Genomic DNA, 22,271 nt, shown 5'->3' on the forward strand with positions numbered 1-22,271 from the left:
TTTAAGGGTATTTATATCATTTTATGTAATAAAAAATATGACCAATAACTTTTCAAGTGGGCGTAAACAAAATTTCCGACCCAATGGTATCTTTGGTGATTCCGGAAGTCAGATCAGGCCTCAAGTCTGATGAAGCCAAGGATGCACTCGTGTATCCCGTGGGGTAAGGAGCGACAGGAATATCAGTAAGAGAGGATGCAGATGTGCTGTAACTCAAAAGTTCTCACTGCGTGATCGAATTCGCACAAGGGCCCATATCTGCTGAGAATGCACTAGCAGAGGTGGATGGTGGCAGTATCCCGATCATTAATGGGCTTGCACCAATGGTTGGTTTAGTACTTGAAGGGGGCACACGACTACCAGCAGTCTGTACTGATTCACAAGTTAGCACAAAAGAAGAGATAATTAAATTCACATAAATGAGCTGCTTCATGTCCAACCCCCAGATAGGGAGTCCAACCAGGAACAGGGATAACACAGATGGGAAAGATCAATGGAGCGTAATTTCCAGGGGCGTATGAACCTGGAAGCACGGCTGGTCTGGCCACTGGCCAGTTTCCAGAAAATATCCCATACTGTTGGGAAGACTGAATTGGAGACTGTGCCGATGGAAACACTGTGGTTCCAGGCAAACCTGGTGGATCAACCAAAGGAACCAGGGCCAGGTAACCGATGAATTTTTAAGTAATGCGAACTTGCATTGCCCCGTTTTAATATAATATGCACATTCCTTTTTCACCCCGCAATATAGACTTGATGAATAGCTGAATGCGATGATAATAGATCAGGGGGTGAAAAAGAACAAGAATAATAGGTTTTCAAGTACCTGACCTCTCGCAAAGGGAATCCATAAAAATTCAGGGTCACTGCGGGGGAGAATTCAATTATGTGCTTTGGGTGGTCAGCACCAAATTTACATACTCTCGTTTGCATGTAGTACTACATACATGCATATTCAGTTCAGACAGTTTGATATCATGTATAAAACGATGGTATGAATAAGACTATAATGACTTTCATATAAAATAGAGAAACACTTAACCAACAGATTTGAACAGAGGTTCTGTTATTAATCAATTATGACAATCATCTTGATCAAAGAGAATCCATGAAATACAGTTCTATCGCATGCCATAGGAGCATAAAAAAATCAAGGAATGGTAGTTAAAACACTTGTCAAAGTAAAAGGAAGGGAATCACAATAAATCAGTTGTAAGCATGCACACGAAACATAATATGAAAAATGAAAAACTCGGCATCATTTTGTCCCACCGGAGTCATTGACTATCTCTCACTTGGGAACTATATCACTGGTCAAAAGAATGACATCATATGACATTAACAAAGAATTTAATTTTACTAATAAGAATTTATAGTCTATGTTAATATGACAAAAACTTGTGTGAGACGGTCTCACGGGTCGTATTTTGTGAGTTTGATATCTTATTTGGGTCATCCATGAAAATATATTACTTTTTATTTTGAATATCGGTAAGGTTGATCCGTCTCACAGATTAAGATTCGTGAGACCGTCTCACAGATAAAAACTCGTGAATCCGTCTTACAAGAGACCTCCTCCTATGTTGATATATACACATGTTCTTGAATTTGTTATTTTCTAAGTGAGCAAAAGGGGATCTACAATGGATCAAAAATTAAATAACATAAAACACATTGAACTGAAAATAGAACAATATAAGATTGTAGGGTTGAAAGTAGAAATGTATCCAACATTAGGGCCTACAGAGTAATTAATTTGCCCTTCGAAACGCGACGATATGACATCACTTTTACAAATACAAAGAGTTTCGCGGTTGTTACCCTCAAAACTTAAAATTACATTCTTTACGCCTCGATCCCTCTCTCTCTAAGACACTCCGCTCTCTCTCTCTAAATTCGCAATCTCATCTGTTCATCGTCTCCGGGTTCATTAAATCTGTGCTGGCAAGGTCTTACGAGTGTTTTCAGTTGAATTCGCATGAAAGGTAAATGTGAAAATGAGGTGCTTTTGCTGATCTTTGATTTTATTTTTGTTTTTAAGCTTGTGAATTCGAGTTTTTACGAAGTTGTGCTTTTTAATCGTTTGCTTCATGTTTGTTTTCTTGGTTTTTGAAAGGTTTCCTTCGATCGAAGGCTTTTGGTTCAGGACTTTGATATTCTTGTTTTTTTCTCTGTTTTCAAATTTAAATTGCTGCGCGTCTGAGTGAATTTGGTTAGTTCTGCGTGATTTCTGTTTTGGAATTTTGTGTGTGTATGAACTGTCCTATAAATTTGCGAGCGCTAGCTTCGAATCGTGTTCAATTCCGAGTTTGAGAAGTTTTTAGTGGCGGGATTTTGGCTTTGTGTTCGTGCGGATAGTTATTGGCGTTGGATGTGATTGGGTCAGCTTCTAATTTTCTTTCTTCTTTTTCAAAATTTCAGTATTATCGTTTGGCGGTTTTAGCTCAAAATCATTTTCTTATCTTTTTTGGGCTAGTTATTGGTATGTGTTTCTTTTATTGTGTCTATGTGTGTAAATTATTTTTTTTTTGTCCGCGATCTTATTTCTTTTGTTTGCTCAGTGCACATTTTGTTTATCATGTTTCAGATATATTCGAGATGGGGAATGGGTTGTGTAATTGTTTTTTTTGGTTTTCTTTATGCCATCAAGTGGGTAAAAGAAATGCTTTGTTTCTAATGGTTGGCACCTTTATACTTGCCCATTTTGGGTAATTACTCAAATGGCGTGGCCTCAAAGCTCTGTCTGGTGTAGAAAAAGGATGCTTCTCTTCTTTTATATTATTTGTAGCTGTGTCAAATGAATAAGTTTTTCTGCAGTCCATGATTATTTGTATGTTATATCCATTGTTCTTTTTTACTCACCCACTTTCTATGTTTATTAGCAGATAATGGGTCCACCAAGAAAATCAAGAAGCGTGAATAAAAGCTATTCTTATATTAATGATATATCACCTAGCAAGGATGGAGATAGTTCTAGAAGAAGCAATAATCGGGTGAGATTATAGTGTAGTTTATATGTTTTCTATTGAACTGTTGGAGTTCTCATTTCTTTCCAATGCCAACAAGTTTTCCATGTTTCTATTTTTTGGTTGCTCCGACCTAGGTGCGTTAAAACCAAATGCTATTGATCATTGCTTCTGCCTGGTTAATAAAATGCTGGTGATGATATCTCTTTTTCACCACATAAAATGTGCTTCATAGTACACTGCAATAATATTCTCTGTTTAGCTTGTAAAGCTGAGAAGTGAAATGAATTGTTGTTGAAATGCAAAAATTTCTGAGACGGTTGAGTTGAGATATCAAGGATAATGGCAGCATTATTTCTTACAACAAATTCCACTTGGCTCCTTGCATAACTTTCTGTTGTCATGTCTTATTTTTTCCCCTGTAGTTTGTAATTTCAGTTGAGTTAGATTTAATGCAGCATTTAGATATCTAATAAATTGTGTTTTTTTTCCTACTATTGATAACAAATGTGGCTTTGCTTATGAATGTATAAATCATCAGACTCTTCCCGTTTTGCATCATCTGCAGAAAAGGAAGCTGTCTGGCATGCTTGGGTCTCAATGGAGCCAAGAAGAGCTCATCCGCTTTTATGAAGCTTATCGCAAGTATGGAAAAGATTGGAAAAAGGTCTATTTCTCATATACTTTTGCCTTATTGCCATTAATTTGTTACCTCAAAATGCCTTTATTAAAAATGAGATCATATTTATTAATAAGTTCCATAATTGATTTCTGAGTTACTACAAAATCATGAGCAAAGCCGTGCTGGCATGATCCTTCTTGTGGCTTAATTAGTGCATGGCATACTTTTTTGGGCACTAATCTGTTCATTGCTGACAGCTTGTTTTTCTGTTTTGTGTGGTTATAGGTGTCCGCTGCTGTGCGAAACAGATCTTTTGAAATGGTGGAGGCTCTTTATACTATGAATAGGGTAATTTTGTGATAACACAATATTTTTCCCGGTAAAAATTGCGGCAATTTTGTTATCTCACAACTTTCTCCAAATATCCTGCTTCCAGCCTGTTGTCATCTCTCAAAATTCTCACGGCCTCACTATTCATATATTGAAGACTCTTGTTTTTCCTATTTAAAGAACATTTTGGGCCTCGAAAGCACATTCCCACACCAACTATGAGAAAAAAGCTAATATTTTTCTGAAAAATATTAGCTTTTAAAATGCATGCTAGCTAAAAGAACTTGAAGATTTTTTTTAGACAGAAAAAGAGTTTTATGTGAGAACATTTCTGATTTTGCATTGATGTGAAATCTTGATTACAAAAATTAAAGCACTGCCATCTTTTTGACGTAATTTAAAGTGTGATAGTTTGTAGAGTAGTGAATGGGAAAGACAAGATGATGTTGTACAATAGTGATCAGAGACCAAAAACTGATGGGGTGAACTAGAAAATTTCTTGTTAATTCTCTTCTCTGATGAGGCAGAGCAACACATGTTTATGGAGATTAACATTCCTGGTATGATAGCTGATGGTCCTTACATTTTTTTAAGTAGGGGTTCGTAGTTCAAATGTATTTCACTTCATTCACATCATATGCATATTAAACAAATACTTGCCATAAGGTTTAAGGTGTTGAATTTCCTTTTCATAAAAAATCACAAATGGGAGTACACGTATCCATTCTTCTGGAATGGCTGTCACATATTTTTAGCTCTCAAATTTCAGGCTTATCTGTCACTTCCTGAGGGAACTGCTTCTAAAGCTGGGCTTATTGCCATGATGACTGATCACTACAGCAATTTGGTGAGACTTTTTTTCAACGAGCAAACTTATTGTCATGGTGACTGATCACTATAGCCAAAGTCTCAGCTTTCAAATTTTTGCTTTGAAGTGTTGCAGGTTTCATAAGAGAAATAGTGATGAAATATTGTGCAGAAATAATGCATGTCCGATTTGTCTTTTGTGTGTATACTTTTCTATCCTTCTCTTTTAAAGTGAAACTGATACTTTACATGAACGATTACTACAAAACCAGGAAATATTTTATGAGATTATGATGATTGGTGGTGAAATTTATCGTATATGCATCCTCATGTGCTGTGTGACATCAAACTCTTATAAGATTGCGTGCTCTTGATTGATCTTTATCAGCGTATTCTGCTCATAGTTTAAGAATTATGTGTGTGGGAAAAATGTGTTACATGAGTGAATTATAATCAAGTTAATTCAATTGCTTTCTAGATATGCTAAGTACCGCTCATAACTGGTTTTGTAAACCTTTGTTTGACAGGCTGGAAGTGACAGTGAACAAGAAAGCAATGATGGAGCAGGATCATCTCGAAAGACTCAGAAGCGTGCTCGTGGAAAAGTCCAGCCAACTATGCCTAAAGTAATCGATGAGAAATTTGTTTCTCATTCTCAGAATGTTGCATCGAATTATGGTTGCTTGTCATTGTTGAAGAAAAAACGAACTGGAGGTATGAATACAGAGATAAATATACAGTTGGCATTGTTTTTCTCTTCTATAGTTCAACCACCAAGGCATGAGAGAAGGCACACATAAAATAAATATTTGTAGGATTTTGAGTTTAATCTTACTGATGCAGTTGCATGCTAGTATGGACCATTGATTTGTACATATAAGCATAAGAATTCCTGCAAATTTTTAAATAATTTGAGATGTTCTGCTGGCCCATGTTATTACATTTGAAATAGAGCTTAATTGTTCTTCCTTCAATTGCCTTTTTTCTCCTTTAAATTTAATAAAGAAGAGCTCACATATTTCCTTTCTTTCTGTGGTATTTCAAGCTATAACAAGGATATGGTATTCTAATGAAGTAACCATTGGGTTTATTTCAGGAACTCGACCTCGTCCTGTTGGAAAAAGGACACCTAGGTTCCCTGTTTCATTTTCATGTGAAAATGACATTGGGGAAAAGTACCTTTCTCCAACCAGGCAAGGCTTGAAAATAAAAGCTAATGCTGATGATGATGAAGTTGCTCATGAAATAGCCATAGCTCTGGCAGAGGCATCACACAGAGGTGGTTCTCCCCAGGTTTCTCGAACACCAAGTAGAAGAACTGAGAGTGTTATGTCATCACCTATTAGGAGTGCTCAGAGAAAGGTAATCCGTAATAGTTTGACCTTATGCACTGAAGGAATAATTATTTCATTCAGTTTAAAGACCTACTGTTGGTTACAGCATTCTGTAGCAGAAATGCCTGATGCCAAGATTTGGGGTGAGGATATGGATGAAGAAGATTTAGAAGGAAGCACAGAAGGTGACACTGGAGAGCTGTTTAAGCATAAACATTCTATGATGGAAACTGGAAGTATTAATACTGCAAGACAGCAGGAGAGAAATCTTGTAGGGAAAAAGTTTGAAGCTGATGGCAATAATGAGAATAACTTGGAGGACATCAAGGAAGAATGCAGTGGAACAGAGGAAGGTTTAAGATTAGGTGAAATGAAAGGAAAGTTTGATGTAGAGGTTACCGATGGTAAGATCTTAAGGTCCTCTGTTCCGAGTCAGAGGAAAAAGAGTAAAAAGGTTCTTTTCAAAAGAGGTACTTAACCTTTTATGAACATTTTGAAATGTTATAAATATACGTAATATGCCTATGTCATATGAATGAGGAATTTGCAGACTTAGATGCTTCAAAGACATCAAGATTCTAGATCAGACTTGCTTTATGATGTAGTTATATTGTTTTATTTTTGTTTAGATTTCCTCTGAGCTTTTAATCATTTTATTTTGCACCAGCCCTTTACGTTTACAGACCTAAGATATATCTAACCTGTGCAGAGAATGAAGGTGCTGCCTTTGATGCTCTGAAAGCTCTGGCTGATTTGTCGCTGATGATGCCAACAGCAAACGAAGATGGTGAGGAATCTATAATCATTTTCCTGTTAAAAATAATAACGAGGGGAATGGGATTGGCTTTCTGTAACTCAGTTCAGTTGGTTGCTTTCTAGTGCCTTATTTTAAATTGTATAATCCTTTGGGTCATTAATAAAGAGTTCTTACTTTGTGGTTTATCCATGTATTGATACTGTTATAACACATACAACCATTATTCCATACTCGAGAGGAGCAGGTAACTCAGTGTTGTTGCGTACCTTATTTTTAAAGAAGAATATGCTTTTATACGGTGTCCAGTGGCTTTAATATTTTATTTCTTTATCCACATGTTAAACATGTTATAAAGTGGTGAAAACGATCTATTTGTTCAAATGATAAGGGGTTCGATTGTTGTTAAGCAAGGTCCCGGTTCTGACTATTTGAATGAAGAATGTAGGATCTGGTAAAGTATTTCTCATAATGGGCCAATTCTAATTGGCTCTGGATTAGGGACAAAATAATGAAAAAGAAAAAAGAGGTGAAACTTAAATAACGTGTGGATTTTTCTGATTCTTTTTTGGGAACATTGTACAGAATCAAGATTTTCCCATAAGATTTAGTATTCAGTATGCGAATTTGATCTCTCTTAGTAAATGTATTAGATGAATTCCAAGTCATCTACACTATCATGCTGAATTGCCTCTTTACCTGCCATAATTAGTTCAAAATTTTCCATCAGAGTCAATCATGCCATTTAAAGATGAAGATGGTGATCATTTTGATGAATCTGGTTTGTTAGAAGCTCGGCCGGCAAACCAGCAAAAAGAGAAACGTAGATCCTCTGGTGTTCGGATGAAAGGGTATAAACCAAGTCTTGGAGTCGCTTCTAGTAAAACAACAAAATCTGGAAAAGTCTCAGTTTATAATGAGAGTTCTGTTCCTGAAGAAGATCAAGATATTAGTCGGCTTGTCACCAAAAGTGTCAGAAAAAAACAAAGGATGCAGACATCTAAGGTTAGATAGACTCAATTTTACGGTTCTTAAGCTGTAAATTAGATTCTGGTACAGTTGGTTTATATAAGTTCATTTTCAGATTGAAAAAAATGATGCTTATTCTGATATGCATCTGAGTGAATCGTCAGGAATCGAGGTACTTGACTTTTGCTTTATGATTTCGTTCTTTATGTAATGTTACTTAGCATTCATCTTCTTTTAAGAAGCGATAGGGCTTTTAACTTCCTTTTATTGTTTTTTTTAGTGGTTTTTGGTGTTCTGTATGCTGCTACAACTTCTATTATTGGTCAGAACTATTTTTTTTTATCATGGATGCTGCAACGATTTGTAGCATTGGTTTGAACTCTTCCTTATGACTTGTCCCATTAATACTTTATTGATCTCAAATGGTATCTTCTTTTTGTTTAGGCTCAAGATGCGGGGAAGAAGTCAGCGAGTAAGAGTAAGAAAACTTCACATAGCAGTTCACCGAACTTGATGAAAATATCTGAAAATTCTTCTGGTGCTGTTCTACGAAAAGAAGGGAGTGATTCAGCTCAATCAGCCATACATGATCCTCTTGCTAACCAGGTTAACTTGGCCACAAAAGTTAGGAGCAGGCGTAAGATGAACCTCAAAAAACCACAGGCTCAAAAAGATCTGAAATTTTGTGATAAAATTCAAAGTGATCACAGTAATACGTATTTGGCTTCACTTCACGACAAAGCAAATCTTAAGGTTTGGTATTTTCCAGTATATTACAGATGGAAAGTAGATAGCTGTGACTATACTTTACCCATGAATTTTCTGACGTAATACAGGGAAAACTATCTAATTGCTTGGTGAATTCACGTCTAAGGAGATGGTGTACATGTGAATGGCTTTACAGTGCCATTGATTCTCCTTGGTTTGCGAAAAGGGAGTTTGTTGAATATTTGTATCACGTTGGATTGGGTCATGTTCCAAGATTAACTCGTGCAGAATGGGGCGTCATTAGAAGGTAATGTTTTGGTATTTGGTCGTGTAAATTTATCTTTTTGATTATCTGGTGTTTGGACCTTTATGTACAGCAAGCATGTTAACATTGGATAAATATCGACTGCTATGTTAATACAGTTCTCTTGGTAGACCACGGCGATTTTCAGAGCAGTTTCTGGAGGAAGAGAAGGAGAAGCTTAATCAATACAGGGATTCTGTAAGAAAACACTACACTGAACTTCGTGAAGGTGTCAGGGAAGGACTGCCGACAGATCTTGCAAGGCCTTTGTCAGTAGGGCAGCGTGTTATAGCTATCCATCCAAAAACAAGGGAAATTCACGACGGAAGTGTGCTAACTGTCGATCACTGTAGGTGCCGGGTTCAATTTGACCGTCATGATCTGGGGGTTGAATTCGTCGCGGTAACCCGCTTTTCTTGTGTGGCACTGATTTCATTTTATGTCTAAGTCTAACCAGGAAGTTGCAATGTCACAAGTAAATTCATATCAATTCATTAGAGGTCTTGAAGTGATGATGTTGGCCTTGTAAGCAGTCGTTATGACAGTGCTTCTTGTAGAAATTACCATGACATCTTCTTTGTGAAGTAATAATTGCTAGTGAAATTCCTTGTTATTTGTTGTACTATTACTCTCTCTAGTTTGCAAATAATAAATTGTCATTTTGGCATGCTTCTCATGTATGCATATGAAAATGTTAAAAAATTAAAATCAAGCAGAATTTCAAAAGGAGTGATCTTCAAATTCTTATATCCTTTATCTTATGTCCATCTTTTTGTTTTGGCAGGATATTGACTGCATGCCTTTATATCCTTTTGAGAATATGCCTGCTATGCTTGGGCGACATACAGTTGCTGCTGATAAGTTTCTTGAAAATTTCAATGAATTACAAATAAATGGGCGATCAAAAGAATACATGAAGCTTTCTTCCAGTGACATTCTTGAAAGCAGTGATGGTCTCTCTCAATTGTCTCCATTTACTGATCTTTCCAATTCACTGAAGCCGACTAAGGCATGAATCTCTCCAACTATTCAAATAAATTATTTGATCATAAGTTCGATTCAACATTAACTTATTCACCTGTAAGTTCGATTCAGCATTAACTCGTTCACTTATTAGTACCTGGATTGATTGAAACCTTGACAAAAAGCATGATTATGAACTATATATAATTGGAGTATCCCAAGTATGGCTCACCATATGGTGTTGAATTTTATTTATGTTTTCATACGGTCTAATTAGTAATTACTATGAATAAAAGACACAATTTTCTGGAAGAAAAACGTATATGAAATGGATTATTGGTGAACTGTTCATTTCGAGTGCATGTCAATTTCTGAAGTAATTATCTCTGTATTAGCATTTTGGCTCATGTATAAGCTTTCTATCCTCAGTGTGAAGTATGTTGTCAGCTATGCAATCTTCCAAACTGTTTACGTTTTTACTATTGCCACAGATAGTCATCTCATTACAAGCCTAAACGTCTGAAATGAAATTTATATTTTCCAGGTAGCTTCTGCAAAGGCTAATGCGCAGTCAAAGATGGGACCTGGTGAAACTGCCTCTTACCAACAGACAGCTCAATATCAGCTTAATGCAGTTGCTCCGAACCAGGCAAAGGAAGCTGACATTGAAGCTCTTGCTGAATTGACTCGTGCTCTTGATAAGAAGGTCAATATTACCAACTGCTAATCTGTCGTAAATGTTGTTTTCCGCTCATCAACACTTTTTCCTTAAAATGTTCAAGAGAAGAAGTTTACCACCATAGTTTGCTAATTTATTGGTGTAACCTACTGCTTGTCTTTGTGCGTTGAATGGGTTTGAATATTTAATTTATTCATTAGAACTTCAATGGAATCAATTGGGCCTTGTAGCTTACCCATAATTGTTGTGCATGTTGAGTCATCCTTTTAGCCATGACATGTAGGAAGGAACAGTTCTTGAGTTAAGGAACATGAACGATGATGTGTTAAAACATCAAAAAGATGATGTCTCTTTGAAGGACTCAGAGTCGTTCCAAAAGCAATATGCTGCAGTGCTTGTGCAGTTGAATGAAGCCAATGAACAGGTACATTGTTGTCTCCCTTCAGCTGAAAAAAAGTTTGTCTTTTGCTTTAATTTGTGAGCTCAGTGCATTCAAACTATTGTTCAACCACATATTTTATTCGGCAGGTTTCTTCAGCTTTACATCGCTTGAGATTACGCAACACATATCAAGGAAGTAGTCCGCTTAAATTTACAAAGCCTGTCCCCTGCTTGGGTGATTCTGTCGACCGTTCTGCATGCCAACATCACGGAGCTGGATCGCAAGTGAATGAAATCATTGATAGCTCCAAGACCAAAGCTCGTATTTTGGTAGATGCAGCTATGCAGGTGTCCAAATACATATGTACTTTGAGTAATGTGATTTTTAGAAGCATTTCACCTTGAGACACCACCACACAACTCTTTTTTTTGGTCCAACAACATTTTTACTTCAAATTTGTATTCATCACATTGTGAGAGTCCAAAATTAGTTTTCCTCAGATGGCTCTAGTGTTATCTATCTCATTAACTTGGCAGAAGTAGAAGTATTTACCTTCTTAGTGTCGAATCATATTTGTCTGCTCGAAATGGGTGTTTAATCATTCATTGAAAGATTTCGCAGTTTAGACTAGTGATTCATCTTGACAACCGGGTTAGTAGTTCTGTGGTAGTTTATTTATTATATACTTATCTTTTTTCCCGTTATGAGCATGACAATGACAATGACAATGACGGTGATGAATAAGGGATCTATTTTTATCTGTATCATATCAGTAACATTCGTTTTCTACTGGAATCTATTTAATGTCTGCTCATACTTTTTAGGCGCTGTCATCCCTGCAAGTTAAAGAAGACTCCTTCGAGAAAATCGAGGAAGCTATTGATTATGTAAACGACCATCTTCCATCCGATGAATCCTGCATTTCCTCGGTAAGGTCCTCTCCATATTACATATTTGTTCTGTTTCTCCATCTAGTGAAGGATCTATTGAATTCTTGAATTTCATACTTGGCGCAGACACCTGATTCAAAACTGGTAAATTCTTCCGATATTGAGGCACAAATTCCTTCGGAATTGATCACTCGATGCATAGCTACTTTACTTATGATACAGGTGAAATACATAGCGACCCATTTTCATCTGGTGAAATGAAAACCTCTCTCCATACGTGCTGATAGTAGCTATTATTTATTATTATTGCAGAAGTGTACCGAAAGACAGTCCCCTCCAGAAGATGTAGCGAAAATACTAGATTCTGCTGTCACGATCTTACGGCCCTGCAGTTTGCAAAATCTCCCAATCTATGATGAAATACAGAAGTGCATGGGTATCATCAAGAACCAAATATTGGCACTAATGCCAACTGTGACACAATCCTAGTGATATCAAATTTGTGTCATTTATGGTATCTGGTGAATCTGCCTTGTAGATAATTTAGTCGATCTAATTTTGGTTCTGAATTGTATCTGCTGTTTTTAGCGCCTCTGGCTGTATTAAAGGATTGATGCTTGTAGACATCTTATCGTTTGTATGAATATGAACTTTTTATGGTATCAATAAATCAGTTTCTGATTCTGCTACAATAGTCTAGAATGTAACATTAAGTAGACATTGTGCTAGCGTCACGTACTCTTTGCGTTTAGTCTTCGACTTATATAGAGATGGGGATGGTATTACGACTTGTACATTCATAATACACCCCATTTGGTATAATCTTTCTTCGAATGAATAATTTCTTGTGCTTCATATGTGCCCTTTTACCGTCCTAGTAGAAAACGGATTCCTTGATACGGGATAATAATCTAATATTTGAAAGAAAGAAATCAAAATATTTCCAGTATTAAGGATTTTAAAAAACTCATTGATGTTAAAAAAACTCTCTTAAATTTCTACTTGTGAAAATCAATGCCTAAGTAAGAATATGAAACGAGATATATTCAATTATATTTCTAAATTTAGATTTAACTAATTACAATTTGATTTTGAATAGCCCTCTGAATGATCTATACATCTTTTGAGTTCTAATATAATGATCCAAGTGTTTAATTCCAAAAACAACTTCATGAAATTGGTAAAACCAGAAAAGAAAAGTGGCAGTGAGCCCGCATTGGATCGTTCTGTTTCCACGCTCACTTAGTTCAGGATTAGAAGGATACAACACGACAAACTATACCACCCAATTCTAGTTCTTAGAAGCCAAAGAATGGAAAGCTAGTTGACAAACCTAATTACATAAGAGGATCACAGTTTCAACATCTAAAGAATCTCTGAGAAATTGCTGATCCCAAATGCGAAGGATATCATAATTTCACCTTCTTTTAAAGTACTTTTGATGTACTACAATTATATTCCTCCAACTTCTGCAAAAGAAAGGACATTTCACACCAAGCAAAAGAAAAGACTACAAATAATATCAGCTATCCCAAATGAAAGCCAACAAGAAGTAACCTTTTTCTTTTTCTTTTTCTTCTTCTGCTTGAGTTTCTTTGATAAAAAGGTTTTCCCATCATCAATTTTCTCTTCAGTATTTGAGTCCTGTCAAATTGCGATCAATAGTAGTGGACACTAACAATCTGTTATAGAGATACAGAAAGGTCATATTGAAACGAAACTCCTAGAATTAAGACAGTAGATTCACCACACCTTAATATCTTCAAAAGTATTGACGTGATGAATAATTCTTCCTGAAGTGAATGCTCCACCTAAAACAATCACAAGGTAGAAGAACAAGAGTTAGCTGGTTAATATCATGTAGTCATACACTCCCTTTATCTTTAGTTATCATGGTTGCTAAAAGGTTACAACAGCAGCAAAGCTCACTTTTCATCATATTTACACTAAAATAGTTCCCAAGAATCTTTTAAATATTGTGTTGTGTAATTCGGGAAGAAAGAGGGTATTCTCTAAAAGAAAATATATGGTATGAATAGGACACTGTTCCAAATACGACTCCAGAGAACAAAAAGAGATGTTCAAATCTCAAAAGGAGGAATTACAATCAATTATAACTATATGGCATTCATCAAGGATAGTAATTTTCTGTTCACTTTTACAGCTGCCTTCTGCTAGCGTTCTTTACATCATGACATCATACAAATAGTCAATATTATCCCCCATTAACTACTGCTCCACAAGTATTTACATATGTTGTGGATAAGCTTTCACAGGTTTTAGCACATCATCTGGTAAGCAAAGGACTGAGCGAGGTATAAAACAAGAATGAAAATGATAAATGTAAAATATCAGACACAGGTGCAAGCGAAGCAGATAGAAAATGTACTCCAAAGAGCAAGATGGATCGAATAAGGTGATGAACACGTGAACACAGGGTGCTCTCATCAATAATTGAAATTTAGCTGACACGAGTATTTCCCATACCAATATTCCTTCTCCTCACAAATCACAATACACATAGACATTCCAAAAAAGACAATATACATTTAAAACACTCCACAAAGTCAAACCCATAACGGAAGCAAATCCATTTTTCTCAAAAAAGGTAAATATAGCACCAAAAGGAAAGAGAACATAGACAAAGATACAAATTTTAGATAAGCAAAAGCACTTAAGGTTTTAATTTAAAGAATATAAACATTACATACTTAATTGAACAGTTTGTTTAGCATTTTTGACCGCCAATTCAACCAATTTGGGATTGACTGAAGCCAAGCCATTTGGTTCCTGAAGTTTTCTTTCAAGAAACTTAGCCAAAGCAGCTGCCTTGTTTGTCTTCATTGGCCCCCCAGGATGAGCCTCTCTAACAACAGAATTGTGGACAAACAAATATAAGAATTAACGGACAAACACCAAATTTTATGAAAGTCGAATTACTAATGGGTCAAGAAGATGCGTAGAAACAGATGTGGCGTATGAACCTGGGGTGGCTACGGTTCGACGGCGGAGCAGAAGGAAGAGGAGCGAATTTGCTTCCTCTCAGTGCCCTTTTCTCTTCTTCTGTTAAGTCCTCCATCTCCGAGATCTCTCTCTCTCTCTCTCTCTCTCTCTCTCTCTCTCTCTCTCGATGCAGACACGCGCAGGCACACACAAACACACACACGCGTATTACCGTGTGCGCTTTGCTTATTGATTCATAAAGGTCCTTGGGTTTTCGAAATTCCACTTTGACCTCTTATATATTTTTCCTTATCTAAAATTAATTAATATCAATTTTACTTCAACGGGTGTAGGGTTGTCCGTGCTGCTTAAATCCCCTCATCCAAGAGAATCGTTTTCTTTTTTCTTTCACGTTTTTATCCTCAGTTTAGAATGCTGCCATCATGAAGTTTTTTTTTTTAAAAAAACACTTTGATCAACTATTTTTTTTATTTAAAAAATGATATTTTCATGTGTATTTCTTCATTCGATTATTTTACAAATCATGTAAAATAATCCGACCAGTCGCTTTGTCCGCTCACCGTGCGGGATCAGAGAATACGCATGCGCATTAAGATACAAAGGTTTCTTATTTCGCAACGGCGAAAATGTTTTTTTCACTCTTTCATATACTAGGATATTTTACAAACATGAATTTTTTGATTAATTTGGCTCATACGCTCAATTACTTTGTAAATTCTCATAACTTATTTTATGAATGTAATGAGCATATCATCTCTTCTTTATTCATAGTCCAAAAATAGTAGGCAACTAATAAACTCTACTAGCAAATGCGAAAGAATCATGCTATACGATAGACGATAATAAATTTACCTCGAGTTCGAGTCTGTTGCTTTGGTGATCCGACTGAACGAATGTTGTGATGCGACTTGTGTAGTGAGGAGCTTTTCGCAGCGAATACCATCCCCAGCTAAACCAAAGTGGTAGCCTAATCGAAGAAGTTGAGCTTGTCCCTAAGCCCATATTTTTACAAGTCTTCCATTAAAGAAGAAGAGCGGACTTACGTCTAGAAGAGAATATGAGCTAAGTCAATCGAAAAGGTATAATTATGTATTAGAACTTTTATACTAGCGAAAATCACAAGTATTAGTTTATTGTTGCTCCGATCAAAGAAACATTGTCAAACTATGTCTTTAGAACAATCAGAAATAACCAGAGCTAGGAATGATGCTCCTGACTGACTTGCTTACTTCCAACGAAGATTTTGAAAGATTTCTTAGAGTGTACTGTTGATCTAATCCAGTCTGACAGAAAAATTGAAAATGACATTCCAAAGAATGGGAAATGTCGAAAATATCGAATTCCCCAAAGTTTGCTTCGTTTCATCCATCACCTGTCGTCCATCATCATCATCATCATCCAAGATTTAGAAATCCAGATCAAGAAATGCAACTGGAAACTCATCTAAAACAAATTATCTAATAAAGAAGTTTGGGTTCTCTCAATAAAGGTCCGTAATAGCTTGCAAGAAATTCAAATTCAGAAGCTCTGAAATCCCAAATTCAGTCATTGTATTTTTCAAGAAAAATAATTTTAGTGATTCTCAGATATCCCGTGTCGTTAGAAAATCTCCTCGTAGTCTTTAAGTTGAAGCCTGAGAGTAATTTTTGCCCAAGACTCGATTTTTCCATTCTTTAGGCATATCTAGTACTGACACTGCTGCGATTATAACTTCTGGTGGAAGCTACTTGTTAGAAGCTTGGAAAACCAAATTATCCCATCGTTTGAATTTATCAAAAGTTTTCTGAAATCGTGTTATGTAAAGAACAATGGAATTGACAATTAACAAAGTGTGATCAAAATGAACACTGATTTCCCAAGAACACAGCAGCAGATGGTCCAGAATTATGCAGAAATTAAAGCAAACACGGGGTGTTTACGTGGTTCGATCAATATTGATCTACATCCACGGAAAAAGGGCCATTTCACTGAACAATTGATCAAGTTTACATCAACAGAATACAATATTGGTTCTAGCCACTTGAAATCACTCCTATCAAACAATGATACCTCAAAAATTCCCTAGAAATCAGAACATGTTCTCTTGAGCCCTGACTCTATAGATTACATGTGTTTTCTTCTGGATTTCTTGGCTTGATCACGGTGAATCGAGAGTTGGTCAATAGAGCTACAAGTCTGCCTGTGAATTAGAAGGCGGAGGATGAGTTCTATTCTGTAACCGACTCACATCAAACAGCCTTTATTGAAAAACTGTTGATAAGTATTGATAAGATTATTAGGTTGATAAGGTTGTTAGGATAAATAAAAAGTTTGTTTTTATCTTGTTATTTAAATTAGATTGGTATCTTATCATTAGGTGAAATATTTTCTTTATATTCAGTAGAACCTTGAGATTGTATTTTTTAATTCGATTCATTCAGCCTTTGAAGCTTGAATAAATATTGAAGGCATTTTATGCCTCTCTGTTTTTCGCTTTTTATTCCATCGACCTTCATGGTATCAGAGCACAATTGAAGGCTTCTACCGATGGTTAAAATGGCATATCCTGGGAGCCATAACGCATCCAGATCGGAAAGCTCTTCCACGATCTTTGGATCGAACACAATTCCTTCCCCTCATACCCTTGAATCTGCACCTCTTCAAATTACGAATCACAAACTAAACGGAAAAAACTTTCTTCAATGGTCTCGTTCCGTTCAATTGGTAATTCGAGGCAAAGGGAGAATTGAGTATCTTGATGGAACCATTTCACCACCTTCTGCCACGGATCCCACCTATCAAAATTGGGATACTCAGAATTCGATGGTGATGACATGGCTTATCAATTCGATGGAGGAAAGTATCAGTGAAATATACCTCTTCCATCCCACTTCTAAGGATATTTGGGATGCTGTTGCTTTGGCGTACTCTGACCTTGAAGACTCCTCTCAAGTGTTTGAAATACGTAATCAGATTCGAAACTTGAAGCAAGGAGATGGTTCTGTCACTCAATACTTCAACGCACTCAAAAAATTGTGGCATGAAATGGATCTATTCACTGTCTGTGAATGGAAAGATCCAACCGATGGGACCTTGTATCGCGAGATGGTGGCAAATGAACGTGTTTATGACCTTCTCGCTGGGCTGGATCGAAGTTTAGATGAGGTTCATGGGCGTATTTTGGGAATGAAGCCGTTACCATCAATCGATGGAGTTTTCGCAGAGGTTCGTAAAGAGGAGAACCGAAAAAGGGTGATGCATCATACATTACCTTTCACAAAAAATTCGGCCCTCGCCACACGCACTTCAGAAAATCGTGTTGATCCTAATATGAAGAATGGCAAACCTTGGTGTGAACATTGTGAAAAACCATATCATACTGTGGAAACTTGCTGGAAAATACATGGTAAACCAGCGAATTGGGTCCCAAACAAATTCAAAAATCGAGAAAAAAGGGGACTTCAAGCTTCAGCCAACTCTGATGTAGATGAAAATCAATCTACAGCAGGCTTCTTGAAGACGCAAATGGAGCAACTCTGTAAATTCTTCTCTGATGCTACTGGATGTTCCAACTTGGCTGAGAAAGGTACCAAATTCACAGCCCTCAGTGACCTAACTACAAAAGGTGAGACTTGGATCATAGATTCTGGGGCGTCGGACCATATGTCTTCCAATAAGAGTTTGTTTTTATCATATATTCCCAGTACAAGTCACCAAAAGGTTAAAATTGCCGATGGATCATATACTCCTATGCATGGTGTAGGAACTGTCTTACTCAATCATTCGATTGTTCTAAAGGATGTTTTGTATGTGCCTAATTTGTCCTGCAATTTGTTGTCCATCAGCAAACTTACAAAAGATTTGAATTGTACGGTTAATTTCACATCATCTACTTGTATTTTTCAGGACCTAACCTCGGGGAAGAGAATTGGCAGTGCTAAGGCAAACTCAGGTCTTTACTACTTTCGGGATGAATCTATCGTGAGTCACCATGTTCAAACAGCAGTTGGGAATTCTCCTCTTTCTCGCAAACAATACATATTATTGTTGCATTCCAGATTAGGACATCCAAATTTCTTGTATTTAAGACGATTATTTCGTTATTTATTTCGAAATAATGACTCGTTTCAATGTGAAATATGTCAATTGGCAAAACATATGCGTGTTCCTTTTCCTCCTCATTCATATAAATCATCTAAACTGTTTGCTCTAATTCATAGTGATATTTGGGGACCTTCTCGAGTACCTACTACTTCCAATCGGCGATGGTTTATCACTTTTACTGATGATCATACTCGTGTCTGTTGGGTGTATCTTTTAAGGGAAAAATCGGAGGTGGAACAAACCTTTCGAAACTTTTATTCCATGATCAAAACGCAATTTGATGCTACTATTCATATATTGCGTACAGATAATGGAACTTAATTTTTCAACTCTGTGCTTAACCAATTTTTAAGTGAGCATGGTCTCATTCACCAAAGTTCTTGTGTTAATACACCTCAACAGAACGGAATTTCAGAAAGAAAAAATTGTCACTTATTGGAAGTAGCACGTGCTCTCTTATTCACATCACATGTCCCTAAATATTTTGGGGGGATGCCATTCTAACAGCATGTTATTTGATAAATAGAATACCTTCCCGTGTCTTAGAGTTTCAATCCCCTCTTGATCGCCTTCATCTATCCTATCCAGAACATAGGCTGTCATCTTCCTTAGAACTTAGAGTTTTTTGATGCACTGCATTTGTACATATCCATGATCAAAATAGGAGTAAATTAGATCCTCGATCTCATAAATGCATATTTCTAGGATACTCTTCAACCCAAAAAGGTTATCGGTGTTATTCAGTTGATACAAAACGATATTTTATCTCTCGGGATGTTACCTTCTTCGAGACACAAGCATTCTTTCCAAAGGCACAATCTACCCCTGTCCATAATACAGAGCACACAAATTCAGAACCAGTCCTTCCCAATACTTTGGAGTATCATTGGAATCTTCCTACTCCAAATCTGTCAACGGCAGAGGGAGAATTACTACTGCCGTTTCCTTTACACTTCTCAAGAAAGAAACATCCATGAAACGTCCTGTCCTTTTTTATTGCTTTAAAAGTACTAGAATTTTTTTTTTAAAACCTCACATAGCATTCGGCCGAACCATAAAATTTCATAAAATATTTTTGACATCCTGTTAAAATAAACAACCAACTAACATTTTTCTAAATCTAAAAATAACATTTGAAAAATATAGCACATACTATAACCTCTCAAAAACCACTCATAATCATGATAAAAGTCATAAAATCTTTTAACATAAATCATAACATATATGCGGAAACTAACGTCGGTCCTCGGGTCATGTGCACCTTCAGTCCAGTCGGATCAACCATCAAGACCCCCATTAGCATTATCATGATAACCTGCATCCATCACACCTAGTGAGTCTAAAGACTCAACACATCATAATCTTTATAACGAGTAATACGTAATACAGTCAACATATAACGGTGAAAAATACTTGTACTTAAAATATCGTTTTCATGAAGATGCATAAATTTAAACATAAACATTTTCATAAATATTTTCATGATGCATTTCATAAACCTTAACCTTTTCCCTTTTTCCTCAACATGACATGACATAAAACATTTTTCATGATCATAAACATTTTTCCTTTTCCTTTTTCTTTTGTTGAATTCAGATCGTTAATTGTGACTTTCCTGACATGACATGACGATGGATCCATCTACATATAACCACAGTACTGGGCGGCGGGGACATCAGCGACACTCTCACCGGTCAACTGAGCCTTGGCCTATCATTATCGAATAGAAATACGATCGTCGGGGCTCCCTCTGGGGCCTTTTCCCATAATTGGGCTCCCTATGGGGCCTTCTCCCCTCACGACATTCCCATTCTTACCTCAAACCTCATAACCTCATATTCGCAACAATGGGAACACGATCGTCGGGCTCCCATTGGGACCATAACCCTCACGACGCCGCCATCATTAACGAATTAGTCACAATCACTTCACTTCCTTCAACGTTTTTTATTTACATCACTTTATAAAAATCGTGAATAATATTTACATTTTCATTTTGAAACCAAGCATGCAACATGTATTTTAAATGTCTTCCCTCAATCATAAATATCAAATAGACATTTAAAAATCATAATTTAATCATGAACATTTCATAAAGATTTAAAAATAATCATAATATGATAAAAACAACATTTCGGGCACTGTCATGACCTTTACTAATTTCTAGGTGTAAAAAGACCGTTTTACCCCTAGACTCGACATTTTACGATTTCGACTTTTTCTTGATTTCATTGACTCTAACATGTCCCAATAATTATTTAAGCTTACATGAATTTTATCATATTTTTATTTAGCTTAATTCGATGACTTTTAAATTAATCTTTAGATATAACGTATTAATGCGTTTTAATCCCGAATTAAACCAAGCCTTAATATAAAATTTCCAAATTAAAAACTTAGACTTATAATAATTATTTAAGCTTAAAACTATTTTTTTCATAATTTTATAAAGCCTAAAACTAGGTGTTTCAATTAACTCGTTAATTAGCGTTTCGTTCGGCGATTAAATTCCGAATAAATACAAAACTCATTATTTTGATCCCAAATTTTAAACATAACATTTTTATTATTTATTCTACCCTTCCAAGTCATGAGCCACACCCGTGGACCCTTAGATTCAATTTTAGTTCTTAAATTAACGAATTAGTCACCATCACTTCACTTCCTTCAACGTTTTTTATTTACATCACTTTATAAAAATCGTGAATAATATTTACATTTTCATTTTGAAACCAAGCATGGAACATTTATTTTAAATGTCTTCCCTCAATCATAAATATCAAATAGACATTTAAAAATCATAATTTAATCATAAACATTTCATAAAGATTTAAAAATAATCATAATATGATAAAAACAACATTTCGGGCACTGTCATGACCTTTACTAATTTCTAGGTGTAAAAAGATCGTTTTACCCCTAGACTCGACATTTTACGATTTCGACTTTTTCTTGATTTCATTGACTCTAACATGTCCCAATAATTATTTAAGCTTACATGAATTTTATCATATTTTTATTTAGCTTAATTCGATGACTTTTAAATTAATCTTTAGATATAACGTATTAATGCGTTTTAATCCCGAATTAAACCAAACCTTAATATAAAATTCCCAAATTAAAAACTTAGACTTATAATAATTATTTAAGCTTAAAACTATTTTTTCATAATTTTATAAAGCTTAAAACTAGGTGTTTCAATTAACTCGTTAATTAGCGTTTCGTTCGGCGATTAAATTCCGAATAAATACAAAACTCATTATTTTGATCCCAAATTTTAAATATAACATTTTTATTATTTATTCTACCCTTCCAAGTCATGAGCCACACCCGTGGACCCTTAGATTCAATTTTAGTTCTTAAATTCGAAATATTGACCTCTTACCGAACCACCCTAGCCATCTCCCAATTTACTCGAGCCACGCCCGAGCCATCTGGAGCCAAACCCTAGCAAACCCATCTAGGCACCTTCCTAACCAAGCCCAGCCCATAGAACCCGGCCCTGGCCCACGCTAA

At 36.0% G+C, this 22,271-nt stretch overlaps 2 protein-coding genes across 2 annotated transcripts; one reads left to right on the forward strand and one right to left on the reverse strand.

Moving 5' to 3' along the window:
- The first annotated feature begins 1,828 nt into the window (after window positions 1-1,828).
- On the forward strand, window positions 1,829-12,563 carry LOC140827931 (protein ALWAYS EARLY 3-like). Its single transcript, XM_073190890.1, has 21 exons — window positions 1,829-1,985; window positions 2,886-2,993; window positions 3,535-3,633; window positions 3,874-3,936; window positions 4,688-4,765; window positions 5,253-5,439; window positions 5,822-6,087; window positions 6,166-6,529; window positions 6,769-6,846; window positions 7,544-7,818; window positions 7,898-7,954; window positions 8,227-8,535; window positions 8,619-8,797; window positions 8,914-9,196; window positions 9,579-9,803; window positions 10,302-10,463; window positions 10,720-10,860; window positions 10,965-11,165; window positions 11,643-11,747; window positions 11,835-11,930; window positions 12,021-12,563. Exons 2-21 carry the CDS (start codon window positions 2,889-2,891, stop codon window positions 12,195-12,197), a joined length of 3,450 nt encoding a protein of 1,149 aa, XP_073046991.1. The 5' UTR covers window positions 1,829-1,985; window positions 2,886-2,888; the 3' UTR covers window positions 12,198-12,563.
- A 317-nt stretch (window positions 12,564-12,880) lies between these two features.
- LOC140827933 (uncharacterized) lies at window positions 12,881-14,877 on the reverse strand. The gene is made up of 5 exons (XM_073190891.1): window positions 14,693-14,877; window positions 14,420-14,574; window positions 13,461-13,519; window positions 13,266-13,352; window positions 12,881-13,177 (listed from the first exon to the last, which is right to left on the reverse strand). Exons 1-5 carry the CDS (start codon window positions 14,785-14,787, stop codon window positions 13,136-13,138), a joined length of 438 nt encoding a protein of 145 aa, XP_073046992.1. The 5' UTR covers window positions 14,788-14,877; the 3' UTR covers window positions 12,881-13,135.
- Window positions 14,878-22,271: the final 7,394 nt, after the last annotated feature.

Source organism: Primulina eburnea, chromosome 3 (genome assembly GCF_022965805.1).
Source record: "Primulina eburnea isolate SZY01 chromosome 3, ASM2296580v1, whole genome shotgun sequence".
Classification (NCBI taxonomy): Eukaryota; Viridiplantae; Streptophyta; class Magnoliopsida; order Lamiales; family Gesneriaceae; genus Primulina; species Primulina eburnea.